This window comes from Cryptomeria japonica, chromosome 4 (assembly GCF_030272615.1).
Source record: "Cryptomeria japonica chromosome 4, Sugi_1.0, whole genome shotgun sequence".
In the NCBI taxonomy this organism is placed as follows: domain Eukaryota; kingdom Viridiplantae; phylum Streptophyta; class Pinopsida; order Cupressales; family Cupressaceae; genus Cryptomeria; species Cryptomeria japonica.
Genome location: NC_081408.1, coordinates 487266979 through 487288508, shown reverse-complemented (window position 1 = coordinate 487288508; position 21530 = coordinate 487266979). Strand labels below are relative to the sequence as shown.

Sequence of the window (21530 nt, the reverse complement as noted above, 5' to 3'; positions counted from 1 at the left end):
ATAAATACTCAATATATTTTTTATTCAAGTTTATTTTAGATATAATATTATACTATTATAAGATATATATATATATAAATAATATGTAAATAGTTATTTATATATTTACAATTTTAAGTTTTTTGCTTTATTTATGAAGTATTAAACCAATTTTTTTGTTTTTTATATTATTCTAGATTTTGTTGAATTTTTCAAATTTGATTTGATAGCATCAAATAATCAAGAAAAAAACATAAATGCAACATAAAATTCAATTTCTTTCTATGTTATGCAAATTTGTAATATTAGATATATATAGGATTAGTTATAAATGAAGGCACCAGGCAGTTGAACCATACGCTTAGTTATAAATGTAGAATGACCTTACCTTCACTTTGTGCAGAGTTACTACTAGACAAGACGTAGAAGTGACATAGAGGTTTGATGGTAGAATCAATTTTATTGTTTCATATTTATTGTATGAAATCTAATATATGTTGTCAAATATCTGTTGCAATAAAATAATCTTTGTGATAAAATATCTGTCGTTATTTATAGCTCTCAGAACCACCCATTTGATTCACTTCCAACAAGCACCTTCCACCAAGCACCGTCCAACAAGCACCAATGTTGTGATACAGAAGATTGCTCTAATAGCTAGCTGCAGGAGAGAGTTGACAGTCAAACATTGCAGGCACTATTAAACAGGTTTCTACCTTGCTTTAAAAAATTTGATTGTACACATATTTGTGGATTGTTTTAGTAAGAGTTTAACATTTTGTTGTTTTCCAATGTGCGCATATAAATTTTATGCAATTTATTCTCTTTCCTTTCATATACAAGAAATCCCAGACTACAGTAGTTTCTAGTTCTACTATAGTTTGAGGTCATATGCATAGTATAGATCTTGCAACTCAAATTATTGCAGACTATGTCCATGCTTCAAAATCAATGCAGTAGAGTGAAAAAAAATATCATGGTCACCTTTAGGTCAACAAGATTATTTAGTTGGTTAAGTTTTGTGTTTAGAGAACTTCATATTATGGTTATGTAAAAACGTTAGGTAACCCTAATAGTTACCAAAATAAATAGTAAAAGAAAACTTTAGAATGTCACAGTACATCCATTATGATGCCTGAAAAAATGGTTCCTAAAACAACTGAGATGAGAGCCAAGATATAAATTAGACTATCCATTATGAAGCCCAAAACCTAGCTTTCTCAAACTGCGCAACGGAGAGCTGAGGCACAAGACATGTAGACATCTAGACACATAACATTGATTAGTAAAAAAAAATAGAAGGAGACGAACTAACCCTAGCAATAACTGAAAAATAGATAAAGGATGAAAATGAAAGAAAACCAGTGCAAGATGATTGAAGACATCTGCACCGCTTATCACTTTCCCACCATTTTTTAACTGTTGGCATTTTCCACCTACTTTCATCCTCTTATCTGTTTTGACTTCCTGCCGCTTTTTTGTTTTCTTCTCACCTATTCTTCGTCTGACATGGGTTGTTAATGATTACTTTAATACTACGAATGATGGCTTTTCAAAATTTGAGTATTTTTTTGTTGTTCATTTACCTATGTGTATGAAAAGATCTTAAATGATTTCATGAAATATGATAGATATTGGGCCCTACTGCTATTAGTCTTTCCCATTCTTTGCATGGACATAGAGCTTAACCTAACCCTAATAGCTAACAAAACAAATGATTCAAGAAATCAGCAGAATGTTAAGATATAAAACAACAATTTTACCTTTACTTAGCATAGTTCCCATTAGGCGCCACAACAACGTTAAGGGAGACCTTGCAGAGAGTTAAAGCGGTTGGACAACTTTCATATGATATTGGGAATGGAATCATAGTTATATTTAACGATTAGAACAACAATGAAAGTGGTTCCAACAAAGGCAAGAACCACTATCTTTTCAAAAAATAACATAGCTGATAAGAGATGCAATTTATACTTTCTTTGGCTTCTCTCACATTCTATTGTGAGAAGAAAAATCATAGACATTAACATACACAGTTCAACAATATCTCAGCCATATAATTCAGATGTGAATAAGTTTTCCCATCCAAACCGTATTATAAATAGCATAATTGAAGTGAAACAAATTGATAATTTGAAAAGAATTAAAACAAAATCAACTGCTTACACATTTCAGTAAAGCTGAATAATATCTTTTATGCAGAGGACGATTTGAAATCCAAAAACATACTAAATACATGTCTTTCAGGAAAAATTCCTCCTATCTAGCCAACTTCCTATCTAGCCAACTGATATAGTCTCATTCTACCATGGAAAACATCTATGAAACCAATTATAGTGCCTTACTCTATGAAGCTCGCCACCAAAACATACCAGAGTAGCTGCTGGTCAATACCTTCGAGGAGCTAGACGGAGGAAAGGAAGCACAAATGGCTCTCAACATTGATAGATGCCCTGCTCTAGTAGCATCTCTTCAAATAAGGCTTCCTCATTTGTACTCTATCACATTGTGTCTCTCTGATTTTCCATCTGCAAAGCATATCTATTTGGTCAACCCAACACCACCTTGCAGTTTCATGGCCCCCAAATTCAATCAAGAAGGTGGATAATGAAGTAGGAGCCATAGAGCGAACAGTGTATCACCATGGATAGAAAAGAAAAAACAAAATGCCCCAAAGTAATGAAGAGGAGAAACAGCAAGTGTAAGGAAATAAGACGACTCAATCTTCTTAAAAATGTAATCTGTAGCCACCTGTTATGTTACGTGCCAAAAAAAAAATTCAAACACATGGCATGCGCATGTCCGTGTTGTAAATTTGAGTTGTCTAAAAGAATGAGTCGTGTTTTAATATAGAGAAAACTGATTTTTTCTCGTTGACTGTATGGTCACTGTCTATCATCATTCCTTACATCTTTGTCGTATTGCTATCCAATCAATTTTATGTTTGTCCTGACAAAATGGCCATTTCCGTAGGCAGTATAAATTTTCCCCACTTGTGGTTGGTGATCCGTAAAAAACCATCCATAAAATGTTCATTTTTTCTTATGAGATGGACTAACTGAATATTAAAATCAATGGTTCATAGCTCACAAAAACCCCTGCAAGACGATTCAAACAGTTTGTGGCTATATGAAAAAAGTACTTTGCTTATATTTGACCATCCCATCAATTTTATTTCTGTCTCACATGCAACCCTTTCCTCCAATGCGGGCCCGTCATCAAATGATTATAAATTTTCCCATCATCAGGTGCATATTCTTTGCTTATTCACTTTTTCAGTGGGAGTAAAGAAGAAGCATCCTTTCAAGATGCACACAGAACTAACATGAATGGAGAAATATGATAATAAGAAGATTATTTATTTTTTACAATAATACTTATATTTTATTTCTTTTTAAGACGAGTAAAAATCATCATTTTTTAAACTTTCAATCACTTCATATGGATGTTTCCTCTTTTTTACACTTGAAATTATTCACTTGTTTTTTTTATCATTCCCGGAGAGTTGGAGCCCAGATTGTTATATTTAAAAGAAGTTTAATGCATAGTATTAAGTTTAATAAATATATATTATTTTAGTAATTTTTTATATTTATATTTATATTATAATGTTTTATATAAATAATTGGTTTTAGTATTTATTATATAGATATTATAATATTTAAATATATTGAGATAAATAGTCATATTTTTTAAAATAATACTAACCATAATATAATTATACATATATAAAAGTTGAAGTAATTAAATTAATAAATTATGAATTATTATTTTGACTTTTTAATAGACTTTATTTTGTTTTTTATTTTGAAATTTAACAATTTTAATTATTTATTTAATTATTTACCTTTATTTTCCTTGAGAACTTAATTATATTTATACTCAAATTTATAATATATATTTTTTTGTCCATATTGATTTTATCTGTTAATTAATGTCAATATTGTTTGTATTGTATTAAATATATTTTTCCTACATATTAATTAATATTTTAGTTATAATAAATCAAAATTTAGTTTTTCTTTTTAATCTAATTATTTATCAAACTAATAAATACTTTAGTTATTATTATTTTTTATTAATATTTGGATTTTGATATATTTGGTCTTTGTATTTAATATATTCTATATCCCTATCTTTTTTCCTCTCTCTCTCTCTCTCTCTCTCTCTCTCTCTCTCTCTCTCTCTCTCTCTCTCTCTCCATATCCATATTTTCCCGATTCTCCTTCTATATCTTTATCTCTTTGCATATCCCTCTATATAGATCTCTATAATGTCCCCACTCTCTTTCTTTCCATATATCTCTATCTCTCCCTCTTTTTTTTTTTATCTCTATCTATCTCTACCTCTTTATTTCTCCATCTCTCCATCCATATTTCTCCATCTCTACTTATCTATGTTTGTCTATCACTTTGTCTATCTCTATCTCCCTCTACCCCTCTCTATATACATTATGAAGGTTGTTGATTGAGAAAATACTTGGACTAAGCTCAGACTCATCGATAGTTATGATATTTTAATAAATTTATGTTGACTCTCCCATATATCATTTTATTTAACAAATTTTTAGGAAAAACGATAATTTTTAAAATTGTTGTTTTAATTGTACATTTTTAACATTTTGTTTGAATTGTAGATTTTACTATTAGTTTACAATTGTAATATAAAGTTTTTATCTATTAAACATAAAGACGAAGATTTTAATTTTATTTATTAAGTTTTAAAGTAATTTTTATTGTTTTTCATTAATTAATCAGGAAAGGTATTTCAAAATGTTATACTTTATGAAAAAATTAGGTTTTTAAAAATATTAATTTTAGTTCTATCTTTTAATATACAATTACATTGTATTTATTACTCATAGATAGGAAGATTTTTCTTTTACTTATAAAACTTTATTTAGTTTCTTCATTATTTAATAATTTTTTTATTGTTTTTTTTCAAATTTGGATTTCACAGTATTAATTAATGAAATGTAATAAACAATAACAACCAACTAGGAGCTATTATCCAAATCATAGATGTAAAACAATGCAACATGGCTCATAAAATCCAACATAATCATATTTAGTTTTTATATGTTGTTGTTTCTCTATCTTTGAATTTTCATATTTATTTCAAACTAATTATGAAACTAATTTCAATTATTTTTCTTTGATTCAATCCACTTATACTTTTTTTTATTCATTCCTCCCAAGAAATGTCTAACCATACAAATAACCATGAAATCATTCAAGTCTATAGTGGAGATACAACAAATAGTATACAAAGCCCGTTAATGCCAGTGGATGAAACAACTATGGAAGCAAAATCATGTGTTTCTATGACTCAGACAGAATCTGTTGGAACTGATGTCCAACAACTTGCTTCAACTGTGTCAAATACCTGTCATCATATTGCACATAAATTCAAAATTGCATGCCAACCAACACCCCTTGTTCAAGAATTGGATATTGAAAAACTTCAAGAGGTAGTATCAACATTCCAAGCCACTTGCATACAATTAGAAGGACTATGTGATTTCTTGAAAGATTTATTTGAGGTTAGACACTATTCAATTGATGATGCCTCCAAAATCATTGCAACATATGAGATGTATTTGAGAAATATGTGATTAATTATTTCTACTTCTTAGAATGTAAATACGGTGCAAGTTATCCATATAGATAATCAAAATATGTAATTGCCTTACACCTATGTACATACATAGTAAAAATAAATAGGTAAACTCCTATTTTCCCTACCATGGAGCCAACTTATATCTATCAATGTAAATTCTTGACACAATATATAATGAGTACTCTTTTTTAAAGACTTGTATGCATCAGAATAAATTCTTGACACAATATGTAAATGAGTAATATTTTTATAAGACTTCTTTATTTAATGAACTTTCTTCTTAGATATTGTTATTAAATTATTTTAGGCAAAATGGACATTATTAACTTCATTACAATTGAAAGAACTCCATTGTTACAGTCCTAGATACATAACAATAGATCCCATACTGCATATACCACTGAAGTCGTTTTGTAGAATGCTTTGAAACTCAACAAAATAACCATAGACAATTAATAATAAAGTCCTAGCCGTCATGTATGCTTTATTAAATTTGTACTCATTTTCATTTTGACTTATTAAGTGGAATATTAAATTCTAAACTTTTACAATTACTTTTTTAAAAAATGAAAAATAAAAAAAATTATTAAACAATAATAGATACAATATATTAATAATTAATTATATATTTATAGCAAATTATATTTTTCAAGATATTGAATTTTGCATTTGTATTTATTAAAATATTTTAAATATATATGAGTGATTATAATATATTTATGTTTGTGTTGTTGATTATATCCTTACTCATGTTATTTTTGGGACCACAAAGTTTTGCTACAACATGAGAATGCACAATCTTTAGTCCTTACAATTTCTTTAACCATATTTCGATGTACTTATTACAACCCATTTACATTGACTTTAAACATTTTGGGAATGACATTTGTTTTATCACTATCTAATTCTCATATTTCAATTAATTCATAGGCCAAATTTCTTCGACAACATTCAAGCTACATGATGGCACAATTAACTACAAATGCCATTGCAAACATTCTTGCTGGCATGTCTCTTGTTGACCCTTCTTTGCAAGTAATATCTATACATTCAATTCAACAACCTCAAGTTGCAAATATCAAATATCAACTAAAGCTCTCAAATGGTGTGCACACACATCCTGCATTGCTTCCTATTGATTTGAACACCCTAGTTTTGGAAGAAGCTTTAGTGAAAGGTTCTATTCTCACTCTAAGAGAATATTCTTGCAAGATGTTCGACAAGTACACGTATGTCCATATCTCCCCAATAATCTTTTTTTTGCTCTTGTTTTTCCATATACAACTTCTTGCTAAATTATAGATCTAATTTTATTGCAGGACTATCTTAATTGATAGCTTGGAAATAGTTTCAAACAATGCAACAATCATAGGAACTCCAACACCTCTCCTCCAAGGTACTTCATACCTTCCACCCATCAACTCTAAAGACCCATTGGAATCTTCTTCTACAGAATACTTGGTGCCAAACATTAACCCTTTCCAAATACTTTCCATTAAAACATTGACCCCATATCACAAACAATGGTCCATTGAGGGTCGAGCACTTTCTAAAAGCCCAATTCATGCATATAACAATGATGGATGTGAAGGGAAAGTTTTTGGATTTGATTTTGTAGACAAGTCAGATACACGTGACTGGTTTTAATGAACTTGTTGATATTTTCTACCATGTTATGCAGTCTGGTAGTCTTTATGTAATATCCAATGGTTGAATAAAAGTGGCCAACACAAAATATAGTAGCTTCACAAACCCTTTTGAAATAATCCTCCATAGCTCATCAATAATAACTCCTTCCACATGTTTAGAGTCCACCATACCCAAACATAGCTTCCATATTAAGATCATAGAGTCACTTGAGTCATTTCCTATTAACTCCCTTGTAGATGTTATTGGAATAGTTTTGACCATCTCCGCTACATCAACCATACGTAAAAGAGATGACATAGAGACAATAAAATGTATAGCTACAATCATATACATGTCAAATTGTACCATAGATGTTACACTTTGGGGCCATCATTGTCAACTCCAAGGAAACAAAATCCTTGATATGTCCATAGAAGTGAATCCTCTTGTTGTTTTGTTCAAGTCTGTGTTTTATATCTTGGAATGGAAAATCACTTGACACCATCTTCTCGACTACAATTCTAATCAATCCAAATATGTTGGAAACCTCAACATTGCAAGAATGGTATGCCAAAAAAGAGATTGACCAACCTTACATTTCCTTGTCACAATACCAACCCCCACCACCCAAATTTGAAAATCCAAAAGATATTTCATCTATTGCCAATGAATTCTTTTCGGAGCAAAAAAAAATCTGTGTAAAGGCCACTATCACAAAACTCCACTTGGACAACTTTTACTACCTTTCTTGTCCCCGAGTGGTGGACAAAAAAAAATGTAAGAAAAAAGTTGTTGAGAGCTCACCAAACACATATCAATGCCCAAAGTGTTCTACTTTTATCTTAGAATGTGATTTCAACTACATGCTTAAAATGGACTTGCAAGATGCAACAGGGGAACTTCTAAAAGTGATTGCATTCGATGGACCATCAAATGAGCTGTTGGGTGTTGGAGCAGAAGATTTTCAACTTCTACTAGCAGAACCTAATGCGGCAAAACCCATTTTGGACAATGTTGTTGATTGTCAATTTCTCTTTGATATCAACATCAAAATGGTTCCATTTGCCGGCCAAGAAACATAGAACATTACTATTATGGCCATTAAGCCCGCTTAAAAGTTACTCTAAACACTTCCTCTCAAGGGTGCTATCTAGTTTGCTTATCTTTTTCGATAATATGTATTTCATTTCTCCATCAATGTAAATATATTTTCCCTCAAACATATATAGCAAGATAGCTTCTATTATTTTCCTATATTTAAAGATTGAAATAAACATCTTTTTATACACCCAATGTGTGTACTACTTAGACATGTTATTTCAAATTTTTATTTTACATTTATATAAATTAACATTGCAAATAATTTTTTTCAAATGAAACACATAATTGTATCTCATAATTGTCTCTATGAATGGTTTGACATATCCTTTTTTATTATATTTTTTAAAAGATTACCCTTGTTAATTATAATTATTCCTTAACATTTAATAAATTGACATTGCAAAATTATTTTAAAAAAATGAGATTAGTATGTGCCAAGATATTTGACCTCCAATTAACACGCATATGAACATATGCTATGTTAATATGATAAATATGTTTACTTTTTTCTCCTCACAATTTATGTCATAAGTATCTTTATGAATGGTTTCACATGTTGTTTCAAATTATGTTTGCATTTCTTTTTCTATGTTTATATTACTCAACTACTCTTGCAAATAGATAAATGTCTTCATTTTGTATTACATTGATATTGCTATATATTTATATTTGAAAAAAAAAATTATCCACAGATAGACAACATTCCTTTGGTACTCAACAGACCATGCCCTGGTCATACAAATTGATACAATGCAAGAGAAGCGTGCTCATTGAAATGAAATGCAATGTGCAAGGTACCATGGAAGGAAAATTATTATTAACAAAAGAAGGTGAGAGACCCAACACACAAATCTTGAGCAAGCCTCTACATCCATATTTTCTTCTTCCCGATATCCAATAGAACTACAAACACCTGTGCCTCGACTTGAACATACAAGTCAACCTATCCCAATAGGTCATATGCATACCCCCCCAAATTTCTCGCAAAATTATTGCAATGCTAGAAACAAATTTTGCTCGAAGTTGGACAAACTTTCAAAGTTTTCAACATGTCTAGTTTGCATGGAAAAATATCCAGGAATTAAAACTAGACAACAAAATGGAATTAATACTTGTTACAGATGCACATCAGAAAAAAAGGGACATCACTTCTCAGAATGGAACAACATGGACCCCGGTGGACAACCACATTGTTTGCAAATACTGACTCAAGTTGAGAAGATGTTGATAGCAAGGGTTAGTCTTGTCCTTTAGGTTACTTATGCAAGAGGGGGGCAACTCAAATATAGTGGACACACTATTTCTTTTCCTTAAGATATTTCAACAATTGTATCCCACTTGCCTAGACGTGTAGATGGATCAGACATAATAATAGTTAACAAGGAAACCAGTAGGCAACAACAATACAACTTCTATGTAAGTAGAGGATGTGTTTATGATGAATTGCAATATAAGATATCATATGACCCATACTACAAAGATGTACAAGTAGATGTCGCATCATTAATATCCTTACCCCTTAACCCCACAGGCATATCGAACCTTCTATATGCAACAACTTCAAATCCAGATCCCATTGATATGAACTTCATGCAAGAAAATAGTACAGAAGATGATCCATTTGAAGAGAATTTGGAAACAACTACTTCATTTTTGGCTAACCTTATACCATCATGCAGAGAGGTCAAAGAAGTACGCTCCTTACTGCAACTAGGCAAAGGAAGACCACCTCCTATAATCCAATGGCCACCCATCTCCCCATCTCCCATAAATGAATACAACACTGAAGGATTATTTGTGATGTCATTCCCCACTTTGTTCCCAAAGGGTACAACTGCATTCAAACAACCACGTCTCAAAGATGTTAAGCTACATGAGTATGCTCTCCATCTCTTGTGATACCATGATAACAGGTTTGGACAACACCCACGATTTAGGTACTTTATATTGAATATAATTATGCGGCATCGAAGTCAAGCCACATCTTCTATTTTTGTTCAAAAGCAACTCCATGATGAACTACCTGCAACAATTGGTGCCCTTCATCAAAGATTAAAGGACTTGCCTGATGACAAGCTTGCTGATCAACTTATGCGTTTTAGCTCCTCAATTTGTGGTACGAAACCATTCTGGAACTAACGCAAAAGGGAACTTATTGATATAATCATTCAGATTGGTTGCCCAACACTATTTTTCACACTTAGTGCAGCAGATACAAAATGGCCAGACTTACATACAATCATGCTATCCACCACACCAACAAATCCATATGCGGCTTCAAAGTGGAGGTTACAAAATATAGTTCAAAACCCCCACCTTACTGCACTCTACATGCATCATAGATTCACAACATTTCGTGCCGAGGTCTTGGAAAAACTACTTGGCGCAACTGACTACTGGTACAGGTATGACTCTGCCAAGTTTCAAATTTAAAATTTAAGTCTTATTATTTTTTAGTCTAAACACCTTATTTTTTAGGTATGAGTGGCAACATAGAGGCTCGACACATATCCATGGTTTCATTTGGCTACAAGAAGCACCAAACATTCATAAAATGCAGTGGAATCACATTCCATCAATACAAAATGCACTACAGTACATTGATAGATATGTCTCTGCATGGAATCCACGAGCACTGGACCTCAGAAACCAAACATTCCATAGATCAATTATTGATGACCCTTGCTTGATGGACACAACAATGATTCAATCAAGTGATGCTTCCAACGACTATTGTGAGTTGGTCAATTGTGTTCAACGACATACAAAGTGTATTGCCCAATCTTGCCTCAGAAGAAAGGGCACAACTCTTCTATGTCGTTACAAAGCCCCTTGGACCATTCAAGAAAATTCTAGTCTTTCAAATGTTGAAAATGGCCAACCAAAACACACCCCTGCTCGCAATGATGATCGCCTCAATCTTCACAACCCATTCATACTTTCTATATGGAGGGCCAATGTCGATTGTCAACCTGTTCTCTCAATAGATGCTGTGATCAAATATATTGCAAAATATGCAACTAAAGCTGAAAACAAATCTGAGACATATCATCAAATGTTGTGTCACATTTCAACTAACTTTGAGCCTGATAAACCAGCTCCTAATGCTTTTCAAAAAATGCTTCTAGAGAACCTTGTTGACCGTGATATAGGAGCTCAAGAGACTTGTCACCTTTTACTAAAGCTACCACTCTCCCTCTCTAGCAGAACATTTGTTTCTTTAAATGTGAACCAAAAAAACTTCCAACGTGTTTCAATCTCCCCCACAGGAACAACCACTTATCCAAACTATATTGCAACCTACATGGAAAGGCCTATACATCTAGAGAGAATGTGTCTTATTGATTTAACTAAAAAATGGTCATTCAGTGCATCTCGAAAACGCGATCAATGGAAAGAGCGAACCAATCCTATAATAGTTCGAGTATCCCCAAGATTCACATCCATACCTTCAAAGGAGGACAAATATTTTCAAGCATTTTATTGGAGTGAACTAATATTATACCATCCATTCCGCAACATTTAGATGGATTTTGGCTCTTCAGATGATGAAATTAAAGCACAATGGGAGAGGTTCTCCAACAACTACCATCCATGGCATGCACGTCGAACAACCTCAACAACAGCAGAAGAAAGTGATACTAGCACTCCTTCAAGCGAGCCTGAACAAATACAACAAGACTTCCTTACTGAATGGAAAGCCCTTTCAGCTTTATACCTAGGACTTCCTATTCAACTGGATGAACTTGATATGCTTGGCCAACGTGAAATTGAATTGAGCCATGATTGGGGAAAACACCACATACCCACACAACAAAAAGTTGTAGCTACTACTTTCATACACTCCAATCGAACAACATTTCAATCCCATCATGTTTACAATCAACAAGCCCCATATGCCTTGTCTATACAACAACAAAGGGCATATGATTTGGTTATTACACATCTACAACACAATACTTTAAAGCCACCACTAAAGATTATTGTTCAGGGAACTGCAGGCATGGGAAAGTCTCACCTAATAACAAGCATCAAGTCTACAATGATGAGATTGGCACCACTGGGACAATCACCACTACTACTCCTTGCACCAACAGGTGTTGCAACATTCAACATACAAGCTTCAACAATCCATTTTGCCCTTCAAATTCCAATCAAAGAAATGGTCCCCCTACAAGGACAAACACTTGCCAACTTCCAAGAAAGCATGTACTTCATTCATTATATTCTAATAAATGAAATGAGCTTCATTGGTCGTAGTTTAATACAATGTATTGATATGAGGTTGCATGAGGCATTCCCTACACATAACCAAATCCCATTTGGACGATGCTCAATCATACTATTTGGTGACTTGGGCCAGCTACTACTTGTCAAGGACATTCCGATGTATGCTTCAAATTCTTATGGAGGGACACTATGGCGTACCTTCACAACAATTATAACATTGGATAAAATATTTCGGCAAATTGGAGAGCAACCTGCACAAACTGCTTTTCGTGAACTCCTCTCAAATTTGCAAAATGCAACACCTACTATTGAAGATTGGCAACTTCTAATGTCTCGATCAAGTTCATCACTCACCTCTGCAGAACAATATATTTTCTTACCATCCAAACACCTTTTCGCAACAAATGAAATGGTGTCATTGCATAATAAACGCATGTTGTTGTCTTTAGCAAAACCTATTGCCCTATCTACTGCAGAACAAATGAAGGGATTGGCATGCTCAAATCCTGATGATGAACAACTACAATCAAACATCTTGCTATGTATTGGCCAAGAGGTTATGTTGTCTACAAATCTATGGGTGGAAACAAGACTAGTCAATGGTGCACTCAGACAAGTCAGAGAAATTGTATACAATGATGGTGAACACCCGCCTCAACTGCCCTTATTTGTTGTTGTTCAATTCCAAAATTACACAGGCCCAACTTGGGATCACAATAACCCAACAAATATACCTATACAACCAATAAGTCGAGGTCTTCGACGCCAGATGACACTAAAAATGGCATGGGCCTTAATAATACACAAATCACAAGGACTCACACTTCAAAGAGCAACAATTGACATTGGCAACATTGACCGCCAAGGGATGACATTCACAACTATTTCAAGAGTTCGTGATCTTACAAGCCTTTGCATTCACCCTGCCTTCACATTTGAAAGGTATGCACGAATGCAACAAAGTCCACATGTCACTCGACACAAAGAAGAGGAGGCATGGTTGAAGATATTATCAGATGCACAATCTACTGTAAGATCCATTTGAGGTTTGTTCCTTCTATTCTTAGTAATTTTCTTATATTATTCATACCATTCAATCTTACCACATTTCTCAAATTAAACTACTCTATTTGACAAATTTTAGGTGTTTTGTAAATTTCCAAGACATGTTAAAAACAATGCTTCTAATTTTGATCTCTAAAAGGTAAATTATTAAACTCAATCAAGTTACACAAATTCAATTTGACAATTTTTATTTTGCATAGTTCTCTATTATATAGCATGATTCAATTACACTATTCTCTTTGACAAATTTCAGGTGTTTTCAAAAACCATTTCTATAAAGTGTGACATCAACTGTGCAACTATGTAACCTATTATAGGGAACCTATAAATGAAGAAGTTATGCAAATGTTTTTGGCAAATCCTCTTTCAACATTTTAAGTGCATTTTCTGTATAGGTTCCAACTAATTTAAACTAAAAGTTCAATTACACAATGCTTTTAATTAAATTCTCCACTTTGTAAATATCTTTGGTAAAGCAAATTAGTAATTAATTTGAATTTGAGCTGGTTCCAACTAATTTAAACCAAATGTTCAATTCCACAATGTTTTTTATTAAATTCTCCACTTTGTAAATATCTTTGCTAAAGCAGATTAGTAAATAACGAGAATTTCAGCTGCTTCCAACTAAATTTAAACCAAACATTCAATTCCACAATGTTTTAAATTAAATTCTCAACTTTGTAAATATCTTTGCTAAAGCAAATTAGTAAACAACAAGAATTCGAGCTGCTTCCAACTAATTTAAAGCAAATGTTCAATTCCACAATGTTTTTAATTAAATTCTCCACTTTGTAAATATCTTTACTAAACCAAATTAAAAAATAATGAGATTTTGTTCCTTCTATCCAATTACTTCATTTCAATCTACCCTTTCTGATTTTTTGGCAAAATTTGGGTGTTCGGCGTACACATTGCACACCAAGGTGCAATTGCTAGTTTATTTAAATGTGTGAGATGATATTTTGAGGGAAATGTGAGAGAAGATTTAATTAAATAAATATGATTTATTTATTTAATTAATGGTCTAAATTTGGTTAAGTGAATTAAATCAAATAAATTGGATAATTTATTTAATTAATAAAAGAAGACGGTTAAAATGAATTAATTAAATATAAATTTTATTAATTGTTGATCGATCGTTAAATAATCAAATAAATACTAAGTATTCAATTTAATTAAGTGGACAGATTTAGGTGTCTACAATAAGTTAAACATTTTTAGACAAAAATATATCAAAAATTTTATATGGAATATATTTTGAATCACACTTAATGATCCATCATTATACCAACCATATTGAATTGTATGCAATTTTTATCATCAATGTTTCCCATCAAACTTCATGATCCATCATCAAGATGAGAATTTTAATTGTGTGCAGTTTTTATCATCAACATTTCCGATCAAACTTCATAATCCATCATCAAGATGAAATAACATGAATTTAAATTTAAATTTGAAGCAGACTCCACATGACAAAGGTCATTTCAAAGGCCAACTTGATCTGAACATGGAATTTGACTGGAAACTTGGCAACAATGTATTTCAACCTGGTCCACACAGAATTTGACTAAAACTTGGAAACGATGCATTTCAACTTGATATGGACACAAAATTTGTTTGGAAACAATGTATTGATCTGCACATGGAATTTGACTGGAAACTTCGAAAGGATGTATTTCAACTTTCAATTTAAATGGATCAGACTGTCTTCTTTTTAAAAGCTCCTAAAATCTTCAACTTCTTACAATTTATAAATCTATACATCGATCATCACATAATGAAATGACGTTGTTGTAGCCACAGAGATTCAACACTATTTTTTATCAATATCCAGCACACTGCAATTACCCTAACAAACAGAGAGGGTTAGTATTTAGCATTCAATCAATTTTCGAGCTACAATGACAGAATTGACCACCTCATCAGCAGGATGCACCACAGACAAGACATGAAAGCCATGGAGATCCTCCTCTTCAACCACGGGATAAAGAAAAGCTCGTGCTCCATGAGCGCTCCTGACAAGCAGCACGGCCCCGGGCGCCATAGTCTGCTGTAAATACTTCACCACACGTACCTTATCGTCTCTGTCCATTCCCACCAGGGCCGCCAAAACCACCACATCATACTCCGCGAGCTTCGAACCCGCGACCTCCTCGATCTCGCAGCTGTAAAACCCCATCCTGGCGGACAAATCAGGGTTTGAAGCCACGAGACGGCGAGCCATGGCGTTTGCGGCGCCATCAAAATCGTAATTATCGAAGCGCGCGGATTTCATGTGGTGCAGCGCAAGCACAATCGAGGTCAAAGGCAGCGGCCCTGAGCCTACAAAGGCGACCTTTTTCGCCACAGTAATGTGCTTCCGCAGGGTTTCGAACTCGAGACGTGCGAGCTTCAAGTAATTGGAGTAGTAAGGGAAAACCGCCAGGCGGTCCAACGGAGACGAAAAGCGGCCCAGCTTGGCCGAGAAGTGGAATTCCAGGTGCTTTTCGGCTTCGCCGCAGAGGCGAATGAGGTGGTTTCGAATCTCCGCCTGGTTGACCGTCAAGTAACGGACATCGACGGAGCTTGGCTGAGTACAGAGGCTAACGAGCTGCGAAAACAGGGCGTCGACATTTTTGGAGGGTTTCAAGCTTTCTAAAGCTGAAATTTTTTCGTACAGATTCAGAATTTTTTCCACCAGATTTTCATCGTTGCTCAGATGGAGTGCCATTTTTATCTGTTGAAATCACTCCACACGCTCTCCACACGCCCTCCATGCGCCCTGCACGAGGATTTTATGGTGGTGGAAGGACTTTGCGTGTGTCATTCCACGTATCAAGCTGATTTTGTTTTCTGTCATCATTTGTGTCGACCACATCGAATCTGATTATTGCGTGCAAACAATATAATCCTGTTATTTTCTTGCGGCCATGAAAGTCCAATAATTCGGCTGATTTTGCAGAGTAGGAAAGGCTATGACAACTACTCCGTTAGCTTAGGAGTTAATGCACAGTGATAGCTGCCTTGCATGGATTGAAGATATCGATAGTAAGTTGCAACTGCACGCATTTAAGGTCTTATATTTTGTTCTATTTTAAGTCGTTTCGGTTTCTTAATGTGAAAGGTATCTAGTTTGAGGTACAATTTCAATTTCATCTTTTATTTATTGTATCTTTGAAGAATTTGAATTTTGGTGGATGTTATAATCAAGAAATATATCATCACGTTATCAATTATGTTCAATTGATTGAAAAAAATTTGGTGGAGTGAGTATAAGCTTGAGTTACATGTGAAAGGCATCTAGTTTGACGTACAATTTCTGTTTAAGTTACATGTGAAAGGTATCTAGTTTGAGGTATAATTTCAATTTCATCTTTTATTTATTGTATCTTTGAAGAATTTGAATATTGGTGGATGTTATAATCAAGAAATATATCATCACGTCAATAATTATGTTCAATTGATTGAAAAAAAATTGGTAGAGTGAGTATAAGCTTGAGTTACATGTGAAAGGTATCTAGTTTGACGTACAATTTCAATTAAGTTACATGTGAAAGGTATCTAGTTTGAGGTACAATTTCAATTTAAGTTATTTGAATTTTAGTGGATGGTGTAATCAAGAAATATATCATCACGTCAACGAAAAGATTTCTAGGTGAACATTGAGACAAAAAATTCAATTGATTCCTTAACAATAATCATATATATTTTAAATGAAATTTATTTTTATAAAAACTAGTTAAAATTACATTCCTTTTATAAATAATATACATTTTAAATTAATATATATTCAAATTTATATTCTCTTATTAATAATATGCATCATAAATTAAAATGATGTACTTTTTTTTAACATTCTATTATGCGGAGGAGGAGGAGTGGGAGTGGCTGCTTCCCAAAATTTGAATTTGGCAACGGGTGGGTAAAACCTTGAGATGTAGAAAGGACATGGTTGCAACAGGGTTTCGAAAGTAGAGATTGGCTAGGTCACAATCAAAAATATGGTCATCAGCAAGCTCCTACTTGGTCGAGCATGACTAGACGACATAAATATGGCCCTAGGGTTGTCTTTGACATCTATGATGGTTCTCCTCGAATCCCAAATAGGGATCATTAGAAGACCTTTGATGAAAGAATATGACAAAATAAGAGGCTCAACGTTCATGCTCAGAAATCGAGTTTAGCTGATAGGTGTCTAGATACTTACCGCTGTCTCCCATCCTTCGTTTCGTGGCTAAATAATGTCTCTATTAAAAGTCCTAAATTTTTGTCCAGTCCAAATAACATCTTGATTCATAATAGATTTACAGAAGGGGAAGCTTTCAAGGCAATACGAACAAGCAATACTCCCTTCATACCAAATAAATATAATAGAGTTTGGAGAAAGAAGCCACAAAATGTGAAAAATAGGATTGAGGAGAAGGTGTTGCAATCTAAGAAAGACAGGCCCAAGGATCACCCTATAGAGAAAGATGTCGATGGGGGTTTTGTTAACAACAACAGTTATAACATTGCATTACCAGATGAGTTACTTTCATCTCATATCAAATTCTTAAAGGATACGACACTCAGGTAAATTCTGGGACCAAAATCTACAGCTTTCTGATATTATGGAATGGGCAAATAAAATGTGGATAGGGGTTAGGACTATTTCATTTTTAGATTCACAATCAAAATACCTGATTGTTTTATTTGATTCGAAAGTCAATAGAGATGAAGTCCATCAACAAAAGGGATGGTTTTGCATGGGTTCAAGCCTTTTTACTTTGCCTTGGGTACCAAATTTTAAGCCTGATCCAAATTTATGTCAATTCATGCCTTTTTGGATATCATTTCTAGACCTACCCCTTGAATACCAAGGCCTTGATATTATTGAAACTCTGGCTAACAAGTTTGTAATTTTTATAAAGCATGACTTGGTCCCATTCGAGTTTATCGACTTGCAAGTCAGAGTGTGTCTCCTTCTTAATCTTTCAAAGTCTTTACCCTACCCAATCACTATTCAGATCAAATGGGGAACTTGGGATTAGAAAATAGAAATCCAAAATGCTACCTATGTAGATCAACATCAAAATTTTCTAGGTCACTATAACACAGTGCTAGGGTACTACTCAACAAAGGATTTTCATGTGTAAAGATCACACTTTGTATCATCTTCAATGCTCTTTACATTTGACAGTCAACAGAGGTCATTTTCAGGAGGAAGGATTGGGTGATGAGCTTTCAATACAACCGCTTAAGGTACAGGACATGATGACCTTCAATGTCTCTTTTGAGTCAGTATTTAAGAATGCCCATCCAGACAATTCACTTGGTTCTCCTAATCAGAAAATCCATAATGAAATAAATCTTAAGCTTGTTTGTAAAGCACTTTCGATGCATTTCTTAAGGCATTTTCCCATCTATTTTGAGAAAGCACAAGTTCTTAGGTTTTGATAAGAGTTGGTCTTTTGGTAATTATCAATTATGCTTTCTCTTTAAATGGAACACTTTGGCTTCATAATCTTCAAGATCATACACATAATTATTTCAGTATTTCACATGAAGGGCTCCAATCTTATTTCAAATTGGAAAGAATTGTTCAAAATTTGATCTTCCAGAGGGATTTAATGGGTCTCATTCATATAGAGTCATGTTCTCCTTCCTTGCATTTTGCTAAATGTAATAAAAAATCAGAAGAAGAGGTTCAAAGAATGGCAGATGAATTGATTTTAAGTGTGGCTTCACAACGTTTCGATGAAATTGCTCAAGAGGAGATGCTGGGAAATTATGCTAACTATGTGCAACTATTAGGGCATGATAATAAACTTGGTTCTAGTATGAGTGGCAAAGTTGACAATATGTCTCATTTAACTAAATTTGAGGGCCCTGAGATACTTTCACAGTCTCACTTTGAAGATTGGATTGGGAATCAAAAAGCAGTTGTTCAAAATCAGGATATTGCATCTGATCAGAATTTGCCAATTGCTTATGCCAATATGGAAAAAATGCAGTATTTTGGTCCATTTAATTCTGGTCTAGATGATGTTGATATCTGTCACCAATTATCACCGGATGTGTCTCCAAGAAATTTTTCAAAAATAGACCAGGAAGGGGTTTTAGTAGAGGAAGAGCAATCAAATTTTGTCCCTTGTAACTCATCCTTGGAAGAAGATCTATTTAAGGGAAGCTTTGATTTTTCTCAAACCCTTTCCATCTCCCAAACACCTACTTTAAGTAAATCAGATTTGTGAACTCCTAAAAAAAGAGGGAGAAAGTCAAAAGCGGTTAAAGCAAAAGAAGAAATTGATGCTGGTGTTCAAACTACCATTGATAAAAATTTCTCAGCTACTAAGAGAGTTACGAGGAGAACTAAATGTAGTTATCCTCAACAGGTATGAAAGTCTTGTCTTGGGTTGTAAGGGGTAGAAATGCCTTTGACAAAAGGAAGAGAATCAAGTTACAACTTGACTCTTCTCAGGTAGATGTAGTTTTACTTCAAGAAACTAAAATGTCAGATGAGGTTTTTCAGAAAACAATAGCCAAATGGCCAAATTGGAAGTCAGCACATAGCCAAAGTATAGGTGCTTTAGGAGGTCTCATGGTTCTCTGGAATCCAAAGTCAATAATTGCTCAATTTGTAAAGCAAGGAACCAATTGGCAACATATTAGTATAAAGCATTTTGATATGTTTTTCAACTTGATAAATGTTTATGGTCCAACCTCTACCCAGGATAAGAAGAATTTATGGTCCTCTCTCACTCGGATCATTCAACAAGTTGCAGGGCAAAATGTTTTTTTTTTTTTTTTTTTTGGGGGGGGGGGGGGGATTTTAATGCAATTACTTCACTAGAAGAGAAAAAGGTGGTATTTGTCCCCCTATCAAGACTGTTGAAGACTTCAAAGAATTTATAAATGATAATGACTGTTTGATAGTCTTCTGCAAAATGGATTTTTCACTTGGACCAATAGGAGAGCTGGTTTCTTACAAATTGCAGAGAGATTAGATAGATTTCTTTTCTCTCAAGAATGGAGGGCTCAAAACTATTCTTTACAGGTTCAAATTTTACCCTTAGCAGGCTTAGATCATTTCCCTATCCTTTTGAGTATTGAAAAAATGGTAGCCCTACCAAAACATAACCATAGACCTTCTTTCAAATTTGAAAGGATGTGGTTCCAACATCCTCACTTTCATGCCTTGATTCGACAGTGGTGGTTAAGTGCCCCCCAGGTGGTGGCCACGAAAATATTTAAGTTCCATAAAAAAATGCAGTATGTTAAAACCCAAATTAAAACATGGAATAAGGAAGTCTTCAAAAACATATTTGTCCAAAAAGAACTTGTTGAAAACTAGTTGCATCTGATTAATGAACATATCATCTCTAATGGGCTTGATTCAGAATTTTTTGCTAAGCAGAAACAAGCTCAGGCGAAATGGGAAGAAATTTGTAAGAGAGAGGAGGAATGCTGGAGACAGAAATCTCGTGAGCTATGGTTGAGGGAAGGGGATAAAAATACCAAATTCTTTCAAATGTCAGCTAAGGAGAAGAGGGCAGCCAATACTATATTTTCCATTAAGGAAGCCTCCTCAAGTAAAACCCTTCGAGATGCTCAATAAATTCAAGATGGAGTTAATTACTTTGAGAACTTACTTGCTCCTACCTCTTCAGACCCTCCACTCGATGTGCAAGAACAAGAGATTATGGATTCCATTCCTCATATTGTGTGTCCCCTGGATAATCAACAACTTTTTGCCCCTTTTAAAATTGAAGAGATCCATAAAGTAGTCTTTTCTTTCCTATTGAAAAAGGCTCCGGGTTCGGATGGTTTTACGACTCTTTTCTTCCAAAAATGCTGGGATGTTTTGGGCTCTGAATTGTTGGCAGTAATGGAGGAGTCAAGAAAGAGCTCATCCATTCTTCGAAATTTCAATACTACAAATATTG

The 21530-nt window shown here is 33.7% G+C and overlaps 2 protein-coding genes across 2 annotated transcripts; one reads left to right on the top strand and one right to left on the bottom strand.

Moving 5' to 3' along the window:
* The first annotated feature begins 11854 nt into the window (after positions 1-11854).
* On the top strand, positions 11855-13603 carry LOC131060435 (uncharacterized). Its single transcript, XM_057993670.2, has one exon. The coding sequence runs from the start codon at positions 11855-11857 to the stop codon at positions 13601-13603; it is 1749 nt and encodes a 582-aa protein (XP_057849653.2).
* A 1691-nt stretch (positions 13604-15294) lies between these two features.
* LOC131060396 (nicotianamine synthase) lies at positions 15295-16560 on the bottom strand. The gene has a single exon (XM_057993619.2). The coding sequence runs from the start codon at positions 16334-16336 to the stop codon at positions 15500-15502; it is 837 nt and encodes a 278-aa protein (XP_057849602.1). The 5' UTR covers positions 16337-16560; the 3' UTR covers positions 15295-15499.
* Positions 16561-21530: the final 4970 nt, after the last annotated feature.

Bases quoted from the DNA above. Each gene is read 5' to 3' on its own strand.
- LOC131060435 (XM_057993670.2), top strand. From the start codon at position 11,855: ATGGATTTTGGCTCTTCAGATGATGAAATTAAAGCACAATGGGAGAGG.
- LOC131060396 (XM_057993619.2), bottom strand. From the start codon at position 16,336: ATGGCACTCCATCTGAGCAACGATGAAAATCTGGTGGAAAAAATTCTG.